Source organism: Seriola lalandi, unplaced genomic scaffold (genome assembly GCF_002814215.2).
Source record: "Seriola lalandi dorsalis isolate HSWRI2012SDOR001 ecotype SW California unplaced genomic scaffold, Sedor1 jcf7180002054934, whole genome shotgun sequence".
Lineage (NCBI taxonomy): Eukaryota > Metazoa > Chordata > Actinopteri > Carangiformes > Carangidae > Seriola > Seriola lalandi.
Genome location: NW_019525486.1, coordinates 1,042,338 through 1,058,602, shown reverse-complemented (window position 1 = coordinate 1,058,602; position 16,265 = coordinate 1,042,338). Strand labels below are relative to the sequence as shown.

General features: G+C 40.4%; 1 protein-coding gene across 1 annotated transcript; it reads left to right on the top strand.

The window, feature by feature from the left end:
- Positions 1–1,764: 1,764 nt before the first annotated feature.
- Positions 1,765–16,259, top strand: septin7b (septin 7b). Its single transcript, XM_023393401.2, has 13 exons — positions 1,765–1,862; positions 3,499–3,605; positions 4,829–4,929; positions 5,046–5,180; positions 8,337–8,454; positions 9,195–9,287; positions 9,398–9,494; positions 9,784–9,835; positions 10,077–10,205; positions 11,585–11,605; positions 13,736–13,871; positions 14,692–14,834; positions 16,114–16,259. Exons 1-13 carry the CDS (start codon positions 1,853–1,855, stop codon positions 16,151–16,153), a joined length of 1,182 nt encoding a protein of 393 aa, XP_023249169.2. The 5' UTR covers positions 1,765–1,852; the 3' UTR covers positions 16,154–16,259.
- Positions 16,260–16,265: the final 6 nt, after the last annotated feature.

Sequence of the window (16,265 nt, the reverse complement as noted above, 5' to 3'; positions counted from 1 at the left end):
AGTTCATTGGTTTCATGCGAGAATGTGAGTTGCATTATAAAATCTGCACAATCAAACTGCATGTTAGTCCTCCACCTGCCCCCACTTCCTTTAGCAGACCTGTCAGCAATTGCCGCAAAGGAAACAGACAGCTGTCGTTTTAAAGTAACAGTTCTCTAAATTCTTTTCATCTTTTTAGATTAAAAAAAGCTGTTATTAAATTCATTGTTTGTTAGTAAATCAATTTGCAAAGTTTGACACACATTGATTCACCTACTGATGCTCTAGGATGCTGCTGAGCTTTTTGCTGCACATCCTGTAGGCCAATTAGCATAAATCATAACTTCACATTGAAGACATGTGGGCTGCTGTTGGTAGGCAGGAGATGCTCCTGTGTACGAGGCAGAAATCCTCTTGTAGCCACAAGCGAAAGAAAAAAGCTGCAACAATGAATGGGTCTTACTTTATGGTGCTACTGACATTGAAGGAGCAAGTGGAGTGGAATATGCACCACACTGGCCAACTGTCTGTGTTGTTACAGTAGTAAAGATCATGAATCATTTTGCCCAAGGCTTCACAGCTTGGGAATCTTATTCTGGAGACAGAATGGTGTGTTTATCAGATGGCCTGAGATTGATTCTCTGTTGCCTTCTTTGTTTTTGTTCTCCCTCCCTTTGCTTTGCCATCCTGGAAATGCTGGCTCTTCCTGCACAATGGAACGGCATCACGATGATCTACACAAAACAGCTGTAAGTAGAGAAATTATCTTTATACTTAAAGTAATTGGACAGTCATATTTTTCAACCATTTTATTCAGTGTTCAGCTCTGCATAATTAACTCTTAAGTCAAGAATCTCCAGGATACCAACTGTGTCATGCTTAATTACAGTTAAGAATGTATGTCATGATGCCCTCATCCATTTGATATAATGATGACATCTTTGATTTGAATATTTAACTCAATGTAAGTGTGATATATCTTCAGTGAAAACTGGAATAAGCAGATGCAGAGTGCATATGTGAAGTTGTCAAACAGTGCTGGAAAAATGTTTTGTCTAACACTGAATATACGTAAGGTAATTTTTATGAGCAACATTGTGTTTCCCACAGAATTAAATTGTATTTATGGCAGAAGCGGGAGGGGGGGCCTCGAGATTGCCTGTCTGACTATGACAGACGGGTCCGTTGTCAGTGTAATTTTGAGACAGAGGCCCTGTTCATGCTGGCATTAACATGCATCTTGGGTGATCCGATCAGAAGTGGACAGCTCTAAGTACGTCAGTTCAGACCTGCCATTAAAATGGGTCTCCACATGTGTCTCATGTGACCACTTATGATGGGATCTCGCTTTCCTGCAACACCTACATTATTTCTGTTTACAAAGTCCAAATGCAGTGTTGTTTTTAGCCAGTTGGACTATGACAGCCAGGTCCGTTGTCAATGTGTTTGTGAGAGAAAGGGAGAACGAGAGCAGGGAAAGGAGGGGCTCAGCAAATCAATGCTCTGCACAGGCACAGATGTACAATGAAATACGTTTTAGCCATTTAAAATAGTAGAAAAATAGAAAATCAATTCAGCGGTCATTGTTGATATTGTAGTGGCTGCTGCAAACATATCACTAATGGGAAACACTGCATTGGGAACATCAAGGTTCAGGTGGTTAGAGGATTGGGTGGGAATGGGTGATATAAACTTTTCTTTTGAGTTTTACATCTAAAGCGGGGTGCAAGATTAGATCTCTTTATGGTTTTGATGTTTGCATTTTTTTTCTGTCTTACAGCAACAAAAGAATCTGGAAGGATATGTTGGCTTTGCAAGCCTCCCCAACCAAGTGTACAGGAAGTCTGTCAAGAGGGGCTTTGAGTTCACCCTGATGGTCGTGGGTAAGAACACATGCTGCTCAGCTCTCTGTTTGCCCTTGTTTTATGTGAATCATGTCATTGTATTCATTGCGGCTGGCATTTTAAAGTCCTTCGTTGTGGTTTCTTGTTGAGAGAGAGAGAGAGATTGTGTGTGTGTGTGTGTGTGTGTGTGTGCACGCAGCTATATTTATACACAAGGGACATGCCCCCAGCTTTGTAGTATTAATTGCTGAGCCAGAGAGGAGGGGACCAATCTCTGAGTTAATCTTGATGTCAAGTTGTTACCATTGTCTCCTAGAACAGAAACATTTGGGTTGGATTTATCTAGAGCTGCACTCAGTGAATCAAAAATGCAGACATTCTTTTAAAATGCTTGGATGTGGTGGTTGACATCGTGCCAAGATCCTCCTCGGCTGATCAGTCTCTGTTTGGAGGGAAAATGTTTCTTCGGGTCAAAACCATTTCCTGTGGTGGGACGAACAGAATTTGTACCCAGCATGCCTCTAAGAATAGCACATCTCCCGTTGCATTCATACCAGTCTGTTTCTTTACACATTTCTGCTTTTAGTACTGTTAATCAATTTCCAGACATATTAGTGAGCAGTTTCTTTATTTCTGTTGTTTTTTAGCTACATTAGGACATGCTTATGACAAGGAACTTGTATTTTCCTTGCTCCTGTCCTCTGAAGTGTTATTTATAAAAGCTGCTGGATGGTGATCAAGTGGTCCTCTGGGGCCTGTGAATGCTTCAATGTGTTTGCAACGCACCGCTTCATTTTTGGAATAATTGCAGTAAAGATTAAAAATGGCATCGCATCTAGCAACAAGGAAAGTAAAAGAGCCTCTGGGCTTGTTTGTAGTTAAATGCTTGCTATTGTATTTATGGTATCACCCTCTTGCATCAACACACACACACACACACAATATTCAGCTTTTCTTGGCTCGGATGAGCTGTGAGCCCACATGTCCCCACCGTGCAACGCAGTGCGTCACCAGTGGTGTGAAAGAGGAAAAGAGGATGAAAGATGGAGGAAGGGAAGGGGAGCGATGGGACTAGTATGAACACCAGTGACTGGCACGTCTGTCCATGCCTCATGAAACACATGACCCAACGACATGTTGAGTTCTCAGACTGCAGAGCATCTCTTTTCACAAGCATCTCTTCATACTGTAGTGAATTTAACAAGCACATACCCATAACAAATGGTTACATGCCATGCATAAAATGCATGACAAACAAATGCTACAGTACAAGCTCCACACATTACCCTTTGACTGTGGCTTTGGTGTAAATGGTGACTCGTTAAATATTGACTTGTGGCCATCAGCCAAGGCAGGCAGTGCCAGTGGTCATTTCCACTAATGATCCTTTTCATTGGGAACTTGGAAACTGGGCACACAATGGCCACTTGTCTGTGTTGTTTCCTTAGCCTTTAACTGTTAACCAAATGGATTAATGTCCTGGGCAAATGTCAGTCTCATCCCGGCTAGACACATGCCCTTTGATTGCCTTTAAGATGTCAACGGTGATCTTTGTGTGGGTATAATGGAAGGGGATGGAAGGGGTCGGGCTTTTGTAATATAGATTTTTCAGTGCGTTATTCTAAGTAATGCAATACTTTGTCTGATTTGTCTTTTTGTTTCCCCTCTGTTTCAGGTGAATCCGGCCTTGGCAAATCCACGTTGATCAACTCTCTGTTCCTAACAGACCTGTATTCATCAGAGTATCCTGGACCGTCACATCGAATCAAAAAGACTGTACAGGTACATTTTGGCAAATAAATGTCACGCAGTGTTAACAACAAATACACCAGCATTGTTAGCATGTGCTGGGGCAACAAGAAAAAACAAAAACAGATACACAGAGGGGAAGTAGCCGCCAACAGTATTTCTTTTAGATACAACATTAAGTAGACCAAATATCAGCGTTGAAAAATGGCTCACTTAAACAGCTTTTGGCAGCTACTCAAGCCATGTGTGGTCAGCACTGTGGCCACAACACCAACAAATACAGATTCTGTACTGTGTCATAGAGCATCTATTTCAGTGACGCACATACCTACTTAATTATCAGTTTGTTTTTATTATGGTCCCAAGTATGTAGCTTCCAAGTGGATCAGCTGCCTTTGAGTCTACTAAGATGAAGACAGTCACATTGAGTTATTTGCCTGTCAACAGTTAAAGCAGAGTTAACAAGCACAGTGTATTATAATAAAAACAGACATAAATGCACTGTTTATAAAACGTTGTGATTTACAATATTACAGTGCCAGAGACGCAGCTCTGTTAAGATCAGAAAGATTTATCTATCTTCCAACCATCTTTCTAACAATACAACGGAGAACACAGAAATAGTTACCCCTGAGGTTTAACATTAGTAAACATCTGAATATTGTAAGAAGAGGATTATGGGGTTTGTTTAGAGAAGTGTCTGTTGTATGACTTTCTTGAACTAGATACAGCTCTGTTAATAGCTCATTTTGATTTGTGAAAAATAACATTTACCCTACTCCAATGAGGGTTGATTGATTCTTAAAAACATGCAATGAATCCTTAGTTTCTTCTCCCAGTTTAAACAAGTCAGACTCACCGTCAGCTCCTGCCATATATGATTTTATCTTCATCCTCTCTAATTACACAAGGTAGTCCTCAGTCTTGAGTGCTTTAGGTGCTGACTTTATCTGTCTGCCTCTTGACTGACAGCATTGCTATCTCCAGATGCTTGTGTGCTTTTCTGGTTTCTCAGCATAGTTGGCTAATTGCACAGTATGAGATGTCATGTTGCTACATGCTGCTAGCTTCAAGTGTTTTTCTATGTGAACTATATAATCTGTGCCACTATTGGCATACAGTGCTAATGATTTTGCAACCCACCTTCCGTTCTGTGTTTTTGTTTTTGTCATTATTAATTAAATGGTTTGGTTTCAAAACCACAGTTTGTTGCAGAGGTAAACACAATGTGCCCTTCATTCTTCCTCTTGTGTCAGGTGGAGCAGTCTAAAGTTTTAATAAAGGAGGGTGGCGTCCAGCTGCTGCTCACAATAGTTGACACCCCAGGGTTTGGAGATGCTGTCGACAACAGCAACTGGTAAGAATCACCGCAACTGCACCTCAGATGATATTCCTAAATCTGTAATCGCTAAAATGTCAAAGCTACTCTCCACCTTTTGTTTCTTATCAGAAGCTGTAATTTGTATTTTGCAGCTGGCAGCCGATCATTGACCACATAGACAGCAAGTTTGAAGACTACCTGAACTCAGAATCTCGGGTGAATAGAAGACAGATGCCTGACAGCAGAATCCACTGCTGCCTGTACTTTATCGCCCCCTCGGGACACGGGTGAGTCTGGGTGACAAATTCATAATTGCCTTAAGAATTTAATTGATGTCTATTGAGGCGATTATTTTAGTGGATGCTTTCATTTAAAGCGCCCTATGTTGTCAGAAAACGCAGTTCCAGCATGAATCAAACTCTGAAATGTGACTGCCTTGTTCAAGGTGGATGGCCTTAAAGACTCAAGAAAGGAAGAACAGTGGAAGGAAATGAACAAAAATAGCGTAACGAGGAAAAAATAAGAGGTCAGCGGTGCCCCAACTAAAGGTTGCTGGTTCAGATCCCTGCACTATCTGGAGAGTCCAAGGAAGGGTAGACAGTAAAGCTCTTCCTTCCTTAACATTTCAGCCAGGTGTTGAACCCTCAGCTGCCTCTGGAACAGCTCCGTGGCAAACGGCATGAAACTGTGGTCATACTAGATTCTGAGGTCGGGGATTGTATGTGCAGTACGTGCGTGTGTTGTCTTACTTCATCTCTGCTCCTCACGGGCCATTGCTGTAAATGATAACGTGAGACTGAGTCAGCTTGTCTTGCAAAATAAGGGTTAAAACTTGAGGCTTGTAAAAAGGGAAAAAATGGGGGGAAGCAAGCAATGCAGACGAAGACGCTGGCAAAATGCCCAGCAGATGATACTGATTGCCAAATGTTTCATAAAGAGACGACTGTGAGGAATTTTAATTTCAATGTTTATTATTCACAAGCCACCAGATCTTCTATAGTTATTGGACAGCTAAGAGGTTCTTGTCTTTCTTTTAAGAAGTATACGTCTCTTGTGTGCTGCACAATTCAGTCAAAGTGTGGGTGTAGTGAAATTGAAAAATGAGGCTTCAAGCAGTTATTTCCTGCCATGAACAAAAAGCTTTTGCTGGTATTCAGTCAATAACCCCTTTTGAATGTATGTATCAGTTTAGAATGATGTTGATATGAAAGTTTGCCACAAGTCATGGCTCTTGACCTTAGAAAATACAATAGGAGATGCTGCTGTTTGTCATTGTACGGCTGGATAATGTTGTGTTTGTGTCGTCTTTGTGGAACTGCTTCATTTGTGTATATGCAAATGTCCAGCGTGTGCTCACATGTCCTTAAAGCTGTTGACCATGACTTGCTGTAAATAGTGAAGAAGCCTCTGTCCTCCTTTCTCCTTGTGTGTTTTTTTTTCTTTTCCATCTTATGTCTGTCCGTCCTCTGTGAGACATTGTGTTTGTACAAGCGTGTCCTCTGTCCCCACGCAAGCTGTACTTTAGCCTTGAGGATGTGCAGCGTATGTTCTCACAAACACACACAGAGCATCCCCTTATCACACCAGCTGACTGCTCTCACACAACAACAACAACAGTGACCTCGAACACGAGACAGTCTGAATATTTAACTGTAACTCGTTTACTTAAAGGTTTAAAGAAGGTGATGAGGGATGTTCATTTTCTGTTTTGTTTGTTTTTTCCAAGTGTAGAGGATTGTGCTTCTGGTGTGAACAGCCAGGCTGCTCCTCGCGTGACACAGAGTCAGACTGACATTAAACCTCAAAATGAAGTAAACATGCCAGGGCTACCTCACTCCTCAGCAAGCACAGCACAGACTTACAGCTTGTCTACTGGTTTCTATGTAGAAATGGCAACATGTCGACATGCCGTGGGGTTAGTCTGGTGCACAGTCTGTTAACTGTGAGACCTGCAGTGGAGAATACCTGCTCAGATGGTACTGATGTCCCAGGATATTTGAACTGTTTGACTGATTAGTATTAATCAGTCAAAATTCTTATTGTAGGTCAACAGTTAAGCAGTTAATTGTGAACAACCCTAAGGGTGACTCATGAAGGAAGTGATCACCCACATCAGTTTCTGTTACATCATAAAATTCTCAAACTGGTTAAACCCAGGTGTGGGCATCAGTAAGTAAGAAAGTTTGTTTTGTGTGTAAAACCACATATTTCCTCAATACACTTTATAAAACGGGAAAGAAGATTTATGCAGAAAGAGAATAAAAACAAAAAAACACACCTAAACAACAATCAGGTTTTGTATTGCTTATTTATAGAAAACATTGTAAATACGGAAAATAAATCAGTATAGCTGATTATGTATACACTGATGCAACATTTTGAGGGCTAATACTGATTATTTACAACTCTACCCTTTTGATAATCAACTGCTGTATGTTGATGTAGAGCTGCAATGATTAGTCGATTAGTCCAACAGAAAAATATTCTCTCTCTCTTTCTCTTTCACTTTCTCTTTCTCTCTCTCTCTCTCTTTTTTTTTTTGGTTACAAGGCATCTGTGAAATATTCATGTCAGCCAACATTTAGCAATGAAAGCTATTTTTGAAAGTGGTGCATTGTTTGTAAATGTGTACTACTGCAACAGGCCAGCTGTTTATTATCATTTGTTTGGTTTATCAGACTCAAGTGTGCAACAGCATCAATTACATCACCCGGTAATGATGTCTGTAGGCGCCTCATTAAAGGTTTTCATAAGCTAATGGATAGATAACTAGTGGAGTTGCTTGTCTTGTTACTCTTCTGTTAGATAATAACTACCAGTTGTTGCATTCAGGTTTTCAGCACTGTGCTGTATATTGACCTCCATTGCTGTTGGCTCCATGACAAACATGCATCCCACTCTAACCACTAAAAACAACACATACTGCTTCTGGGCAGAGTTTGATTCAGAGGGATATTTCCACAAGGCCATAAGAGAATTAAATGAAGATGTGAATATATTACATAACCAAATACAGTGAAATGCAAAGCTATAACTCAAAACTTCAGTAATGTCAAATGTTATTTATTCAGATCAAAAAACAGCCAAGAATAGCAACCCTTTCTCACGACTACAAGGTCATTTTCCTAGACATTACAAACATCAGTCAGGCGTCACAGATACTTTGCTATATTTGGTTTAACTACATTTATTATTTTGATGTCTAAGGAAGAACTAACCAAGGAACAGTGATCAGATGTAAATCCAAAACCCCAAAATATCTTCTTTTATTCCAATGATGACAAAGGACTAGACTTCACAACAGTTTGATTAATTATGTTGAACTTGAATGTGCTAGACAGACTTGTGCATTCAAGATATAATACTAAGTATTAACTAGACAATATCTCAACATGATTTAAAGATAGTCATAAATGTAAAGCTGTATCTTTATCTCTCCGCAGACTGAAACCCCTGGACATTGAGTTCATGAAACGGTTGCATGAGAAAGTCAATGTCATCCCACTGATCGCCAAAGCAGACACCCTCACTCCAGAGGAATGCCAACAGTTCAAGAAGCAGGTCAGTGGTTTCCACAGCTGCACACTACTGCAGAAAAAAATCTCTCTGAGGATTTTTTTGTCTACTGTAGTCATCGGTATGATGGCAATACTGCGCATCTTGATGCAAAGTCAAGTAAAGAACGACCTCTGGGATGTTGCAGCTGTTTGTAGAGCGATGACCCACATGTCCTAAACTGTCAACAGTTGTCTGTAAAGTACACAAGTACAATTTTTTGAAAAGAAAAAAGATTGCTAAAAGTCTGAATTTGGTTTTGTGTCATACTTTTACTAGAAACATTGCTGACATTAACTAGCTAATGTAGTATAATCAAATTAAGTTAAGTGTCAAGGAAGTATCTAGAAGGTTGAGTGTCACCATTAAGATTAGACTGTGGAGCACAACCACAAAAACAACATGACAAACACAAAAATTAATCTTCAACATCATAACGTCACTATATTAACACTAGACTGGGTGAGGAGAAACAAAACTGCAACTGAATGTATCATGAAACTACAGAATATGAATATGAGTAAGTATGGGAGTGTGGACAGGATGTGACCACATGTTTGTCAGACATATGACAAATTCATATTGCGTACTACAGCTTTTACATTAGATAATGTGTTACCTTGTAATTAAAATTAAGCTGTTGGAATGATTTTCCTGGCTCAGCATGAGCCTAAGGTCCTGTTTGTTTAGTTTAGTCATTTCCAGTCAGCAGCTCAAAGATCTTCTCTTTTCCTGTTCTGCACCAGATCATGCGGGAAATCCAAGAGCACAAAATCAAGATCTACGAGTTCCCCGAGACAGACGACGAAGAGGAGAACAGGCTGGTGAAGAAGATCAAGGTATGTCACCTGCCAGAGCCACACATCAAATTACATAAGAGTACTAGTTTGTTACGAACCCAGGCTCAAACACTGGTATTAATTATACTCGTACACTGTTCTTTTGCCAGGACAAGTTGCCACTGGCTGTAGTAGGAAGCAACACCATCATTGAGGTGAACGGCAAAAGGGTCAGAGGGAGACAGTACCCCTGGGGGGTTGCAGAAGGTATGAAAGTTTAGTGTAATATTACCACAGTGAAATGTTTAAATGCTGAAAGAAAGTAAGTAATGCATCGAAATACAACCGGAGACTTTAGATAGATACAATGAGAGTTAAAAATATATGTAAAAATATGTCTTTACAGAACAGCATTCTTGAAAACAGGAACTGAACATTACTTATTACTCATGTGCGCATGTTGCCTTGTATTGTCTAGTGCGTCAGAAGATCTTACTTACTTACTTTTTTTTTTAACTGATAATTCGGCTGAATAACGTGTTCTCTTCCCTCCTAGTTGAAAACAGTGACCACTGCGACTTCACCATCCTCAGGGACATGCTCATCAGGTACTGGAAAATACAAAGAGGATAAGTAACCTGTATCATTTACAGTTAATAAACACTTTAATCCACCAGACAGTCGACAAACGTAGGCTCATTTAAGACTGTTTATGTGGTTTCTGAGGAGGCTAGTGCTGATTCTTCAATAGTAAAATATGCTTTTATTATAAAATGAATGTCAGTTGTTTAACTTAGTAACTGTGTTAGAGATTTTAAATATATGAAATTCTTTGTTGTTTGTCCCCAGAACTCACATGCAGGACCTGAAGGATGTGACGAACAATGTCCACTATGAAAACTACCGCAGCAGGAAGCTGGCCGCTGTCACCTACAATGGAGTTGACAACAACAGGGCCAAAGGACAACTGTCCACCAAGTAAGTCCTGGACAAAATACAATACAGACAGTGGTTTTCAGTCAGGGCAGGCAGGGAGGAGACATTCACTTCTGAAAAATGAAAAAGTAGATAAAATGAAAGTTATTGATGAACTGCCTTTTTTATGATCGTGTAGGATAGAACAGAACCTGCTTTATTCCCTTGTGTACGAAGCTAATTTTCAAGATGATTAAGATTTGGGGGATTACTGTATAACCAACCAAATGCTGCTAAATGTTTCCTACATATGGAAAGTTTTATCCCCCACCAGGTGTTTACAGAATGAGTCTTTATCTGAAAGTTTGATTCTGTTTTCAAACTCAGATTTAGAAAAATGTCAGCAGGTGAATAATAGAAGATTTAGACCCATATTCAAAAACTACCTCAACCCAAACCGGGTGCATAGCTACAAACAACAGTACATAGGACACACGATTTCAGTGTATTTCATGCTTAATGGAATCTACAGATGCAGATGTTGCAGGGACTGTTGGGACTAATACGTTAGACAACTTAATATCAGGGAACAAATATTCACTGTGACCTCACAAAACACATTTCTGGCCACACAAAGTCTGACACAAATGTCTAACAGGATAAAATGATGAAGTGATGACATTTTATATCCAAACAATCAAAGGTCCACTTCACTCTGATAAAAAGCACTTGTGGTCATTATTCAGAGTTGTAACTCAAGAACAGAAGGAGATTGTGACCATATTTCCTGCAACTTGACGTGTTGGCCGAAGCATACAACCATAATTCTAGTTGCCAGTTGCATGTGTTAAACCTTGTAGGAAACATTTGTGAAAGCAGCATGACTGTCATTTGGCCTGTAGGAAGTGTTTGCAGATGACTGAGTTGTCAAATGTTTTATTCATATCCTATTTTATTTAGGTATTTAGGTTCCAGGTAACTGGAAAAGCGAAGGTTGGGGCTTCATTCATCGACCATACGTCCTCTGTTTGTGATGTCTGAGAATCAATCAATGGTTTTGCTTTTTGTTGTAGCCTCTCACCGTACTACCTTGCATAAAATCATGCCACTGATTTTGCTCTACAGCTGAATAGAGGCCTCACACTGCTGATGCTAACACACAGCTAAACATTTGAGCAACTCCGCTAATGTATTTGACACCCAGCTCACAAAGCCCACATTGTTAAGTTTTTCCAAGCTCTCTTTTTTTTTTTTTTTTTTTCCATTTGCAGTGAGAAAGTAGTTTGAGTCACAGAACACGCCTAATAGACTGTAGGTTTATTTTAGTGCATGACCTCATCATTGCATGCTGTGTGTGTGTGTGTGTGTGTGTGTGTGTGTGTGTGTGTGTGTGTGTGTGTGTGTGTGTGTGTGTTTTGGTTGTATGTGTTTTTGTTTTTTAGACTTGACACAGTTGAAGGAATGTAAGTGGTCATTTTTTTCACTTATTTTTCAGACCCTTGTTTAAGATGTTATCCTTCCTCTATTCTCCCTTATTGGCTGCATTTGGGTGTTCTCTCTCCTCCCTGTTGACTCGAGTCAGCTTTCCCCCCCCGACTTCCCCCTCCCCCCGTCAGTAGATGTTTCCAGGAACAGCGGGGGGAAAACTGTGAATTGCCGCTCCTCCTTATAAAATCTAGTTTGACACCTACGAATGTGATGCTGTAATTTTTCCCCCAACAACAAATCCTTTAAGTCTTTCCACTGGTGCGTTCACTGCTGCTTCCACCTGCTGCTTTTATTAGCCCTGCTTGGACTAATAACAGAGACCTGCACATGAGACGTTTGGAGTGGTTACCAGTGTTTATGACAACAATGTTGAAGTGGTTTTCCCTTGGGAGACAAAAATGTGTTTGTTGTGGTGGTGCTGGATTCCACCTTTAGTGTCCCTCTTTACATCAACTCTGAAAAGTCACCTTGTCTGAGGCGGATGGTGAATAACTGCAAAATTCAGAGGATCTGTATTAGTAAGAAATAAGACGAACATGCACAACATTTATGTGCCGAACTTGTCCCAAATTTTGTTTTAACTAGATTTATGTTAAAGCGTAATGACCAAGCACCACCATCCTAACAACATTAGTTTGTTTTCCTTTTACAGTTGTTATTGCGTACTTCCGTAGCTGCTAAGCTTGTCTTTATATTCACAAAGTGATGTATTTACACCAAAACATTTAAAGAATTACTTTAAAGCCTCGCCATAAGACTTTAATATCTGGAATTATAGAAATTAGGGGATGCATCAATCCAAGTTTTCCCTCCTAATATGACTCCAATCTCCTGGCTCAGTGTATATGTCTCTACCAATTAACTGTTACCAGTGCTCTCTGTCTCCCACATTAAAAATCTCCTTACCTTACTATGTTTAACTCACCTGAATCCCTGTTATGTAAGGCAAAAGGAGGCCAGGGATTTCTGTGGCGCTAAAGCCAGAGTGGACAGCCTGCAGGGACTGAATGAATGTAACTTAAAGTGGAAACAATTGATTTCATTAAAACCATTAACCGAAAAAAAAAAGGAAACAGTATTTAATGTGGACTGGTTTTGTTAATAAGGTCAGTATTGATGTTGGTACTGAATCGTTATATTGGATTGATGCGTTCCTTCTAGAAAAGCACAGTCACAAACAAACACAATGTATTAATTTAATTGTATTTGTTTTCATTAAAAGAAAAAACACAGTATATTGCAGCTTGAAGAGATACTTTATCAGCTTTGCTCATGTTATCACTCCTCCAAATAAAACTCCTCATAATCACAGGTAACCTCCACACGTATTTCACAGCGGGTCTCTGCACACTTACACTGCAACATACTGTCCTGTTGAGCTTTACTAACCTTTAACCCCCCACCTGCACTGACGACCAGTGTTCACAGGTTCCTTGCATTAGCTTTTGGGTCCCTCTCCTGGTTCCCAGAAATGTCCCATGGTTGGTTTTGGTTTCCCCGTTTTCTTTTCACAGCCTTGTTGGATCCTGTCATTCCTAAGACTTCACACCTCTTGGTCTGTTTTTCCTCCCCTACCCCAACAGTTTGTATTTCTTTTGGGGGGGTTAAAGTCAGTTTCCTGTCTTTTCTGGCCGCTCTGCAAGAGAAAAAAGTTCTAAATTTACTTTCACCAGTTTAGTCGACCAGTCCAGATGATTTGGGATCCAGCTGGCATGTTTTCAGGTGTCCGACCCCTACTGCTGCAATCCACTGTGAAAAGCCAGAATCCAGCTATTTCTTTTCCAAACCTCCTACTTCTTTCTCTTTTTCAACTTTTTCTTCTTCTGTAGAGAATTGCAATCTGCACGCAAACAACTTTGAGAGGGGTTGCTGAAGGGTTGCTGAGATTTCATTTTGCAGAGTAGAATTTTTAACAGTCCTGTTGGAGTAAGACTAAAAATCTAATCATGGTAGTTATGGATGAAATTACTGTTACACTGTATCAGCATACAGATGTGTACACCGGTGCTGGTGATGTAGTGTAGTGCTGGTCTAAAACTGGTGTGTTTGTGTGTGTCTGTGTGTGTGTGTGTGCGTGCGTGCGTGCTCACGTACTCCCTGTGCAGGAGTCCTCTGGCCCAGATGGAGGAGGAGAGGCGAGAGCATGTGGCTAAGATGAAGAAGATGGAGATGGAGATGGAGCAGGTGTTTGAGATGAAAGTCAAGGAAAAAGTCCAGAAGCTCAAAGACTCAGAAGCAGAGGTAAAACAAACACACACACACACACACACACACACACACACAAACATCTGTGTTAATGAATACTGCAGTTCATGCGCTTGTGAAATTACTCATCTGTCTGAGCGCCTTCCTTCCTCTTGTGCTGACGTGTTTCGGCGGTTAGAAGTGCAAGAGAGCTGTATGAGATAGTGTTGTTGATTTGTGTAAATGAATGTTCTGTTTGCTAGTCGTCGCCCCCCCAAAAAAATTGGGGGGGGGATTTTAGATAAAGGATGTGTGCATGTAAATGTGCATGCAGACTGTAAGTCATGTCTGTTTAAATATCTGTTGAACACATGGAGCTATTTATGCTCCGTTTGATTATTTCCACATGTTAAGATTATTGCAATAAAATGACATTCAAATCAGGAAAACATGGAAGTAAAATATGAATGTACTTTATACACTCAGACAGCAAGTAGTTGTGCAACAAGAACATGGATGTAAATTTGTTTACACCAGGCTGGCTGATGCCTGCAGTTTGAATATTGTCCTGCGATGCCTTCTATTGCTGATAAGAGAGAGGTTCCTCTAACTATGCTATATAAAGAGTGTGTAAAGGCGATGCTGTTTTTGCTGATTTGTGGATCAATTAAAGATGTATCAATAACACATACTCATATGTATTAAAATGATTCTTGTACATAAATAAATGGACGGTCAAGTCAAAGCCAGAAATAAACGTTAAAGCTAATAAATAAAACGTGTGAAAAAGTTCACCTCACGTTTTGTACATTTCCTGACTGCGTTCCTTCAGTATAAAGTGCTGATGGCATCCTCCGTCCTGTCTGTGTCTCTGTAGCTTCAGCGGCGTCATGAGCAGATGAAGAAGAACCTGGAGGCTCAGCACAAGGAGCTGGAGGAGAAGAGACGCGTGTTCGAGGATGAGAGAGCGAACTGGGAGGCCCAGCAGCGCCTGGAGCAGCAGAAACTGGAGGCCTCCAGGTAAAGCTGGCTCTCGCTGTCACACCTTTCATGGTTCAGCTGTGTGCATACACTCCTATATCATCCACACACACCTTTCATGTAATCCCAGACTGAGTCCATGATGTTGAGATCTGTGGGTTGCTGAACAATCTGTCATTGGACTCCTTGTTCCTCGTCTCTGAACATAGTTCTGTATGACTCTGGCTTTACGTTTGGGTTCGTTGCCATGGTGCAGACTGAGTTTGGGACCAATCAGACGCCTCTCTGAAGAGTCTAAACATCTAAATTGTCTAAAAGTTTTACACAGTTCTGTATATTAAGTTACCAGCCGTCTACATTCTTGATTGAACACAACCTTTAAGTCAAGTAATCCACGAGAGAGACAAAGTAATGTGATCAAATACAAAACCACTGAAGAAAATGCCACCTTCATGAGGATGATCTGAGAATGTGGCTGTATCAGAAATCATTTTTCTCGTTCACTCAGTCACTCTTTCAATTTAACACACACTCAGGACTCTACTATGAGCAGTAACTGGTCACTTATGAATCCTTGTCTTTCTGCATCATCAAAAATAATAATGTTTATATCTATAAATGCGGGATTGTAAGCGGAAAGTAAGGTCCATGCCATTCGTGTCCTCCCTCAGAACTGGGACAGTCAAAAACATTGGCGTAGGGAGATGTACTGAATGCACTCAGTGCACTTAAGAGTAAATGGCGAGTCATTTCAGGCACAGCCTGTGTCAGAGAAGGTCATTCAGCTTTATAGTGCCAGAACAGCATTACATAATCTTTACATTTTCAATTGAAAATACAATATACAGGCGACAAGCTCAGCGGCTCTCAGCCTGGGAGTCAGGGGCTGTGAAATAACCCTGAGGGGCCATGAGGTTATTACAGGGTTAGAAAAGCAGAACAAAAAATTCCGCTAAGCAACATAATGTTTATCGCTCCGGAGATTACTACAATCTTTACTTTTGCAAAGAAGGTTTTACTGTTTCAGGCCTTTCATTACAAAGAAAAATAATAAACACATTAGCTCATTAGTCGACAATGAATCGATCCACTGGCCACAAGCCAGAATGTTGGGAATCAGTGCTATAGATAATGTATATTTAGATATAAAGCATATAAATGCATCATTCAACACTGTGTAGTGTTTCTACTATCTGGTTCACTACAGACGTAACTTATAAAGTGATGTATCTATTTGATAGTAGGACATGTAAAAGCAAAGGAGCTGAAATATGATTTTAGATATGAGGACTGATTCTGTGTCCTTCCTCTTCTGCAGGACTCTGGAGAAAAACAAAAAGAAAGGCAAGATCTTTTAAAGACAGTCGGCAGGACCACCCCAACTTCAGTTGTTTTTGTTTGCCAACGTTGCCGGTCAGGACACCAGTGTGTGGCACTGACATCACCCCCCTACTCCCCCTCCTCCCCCTC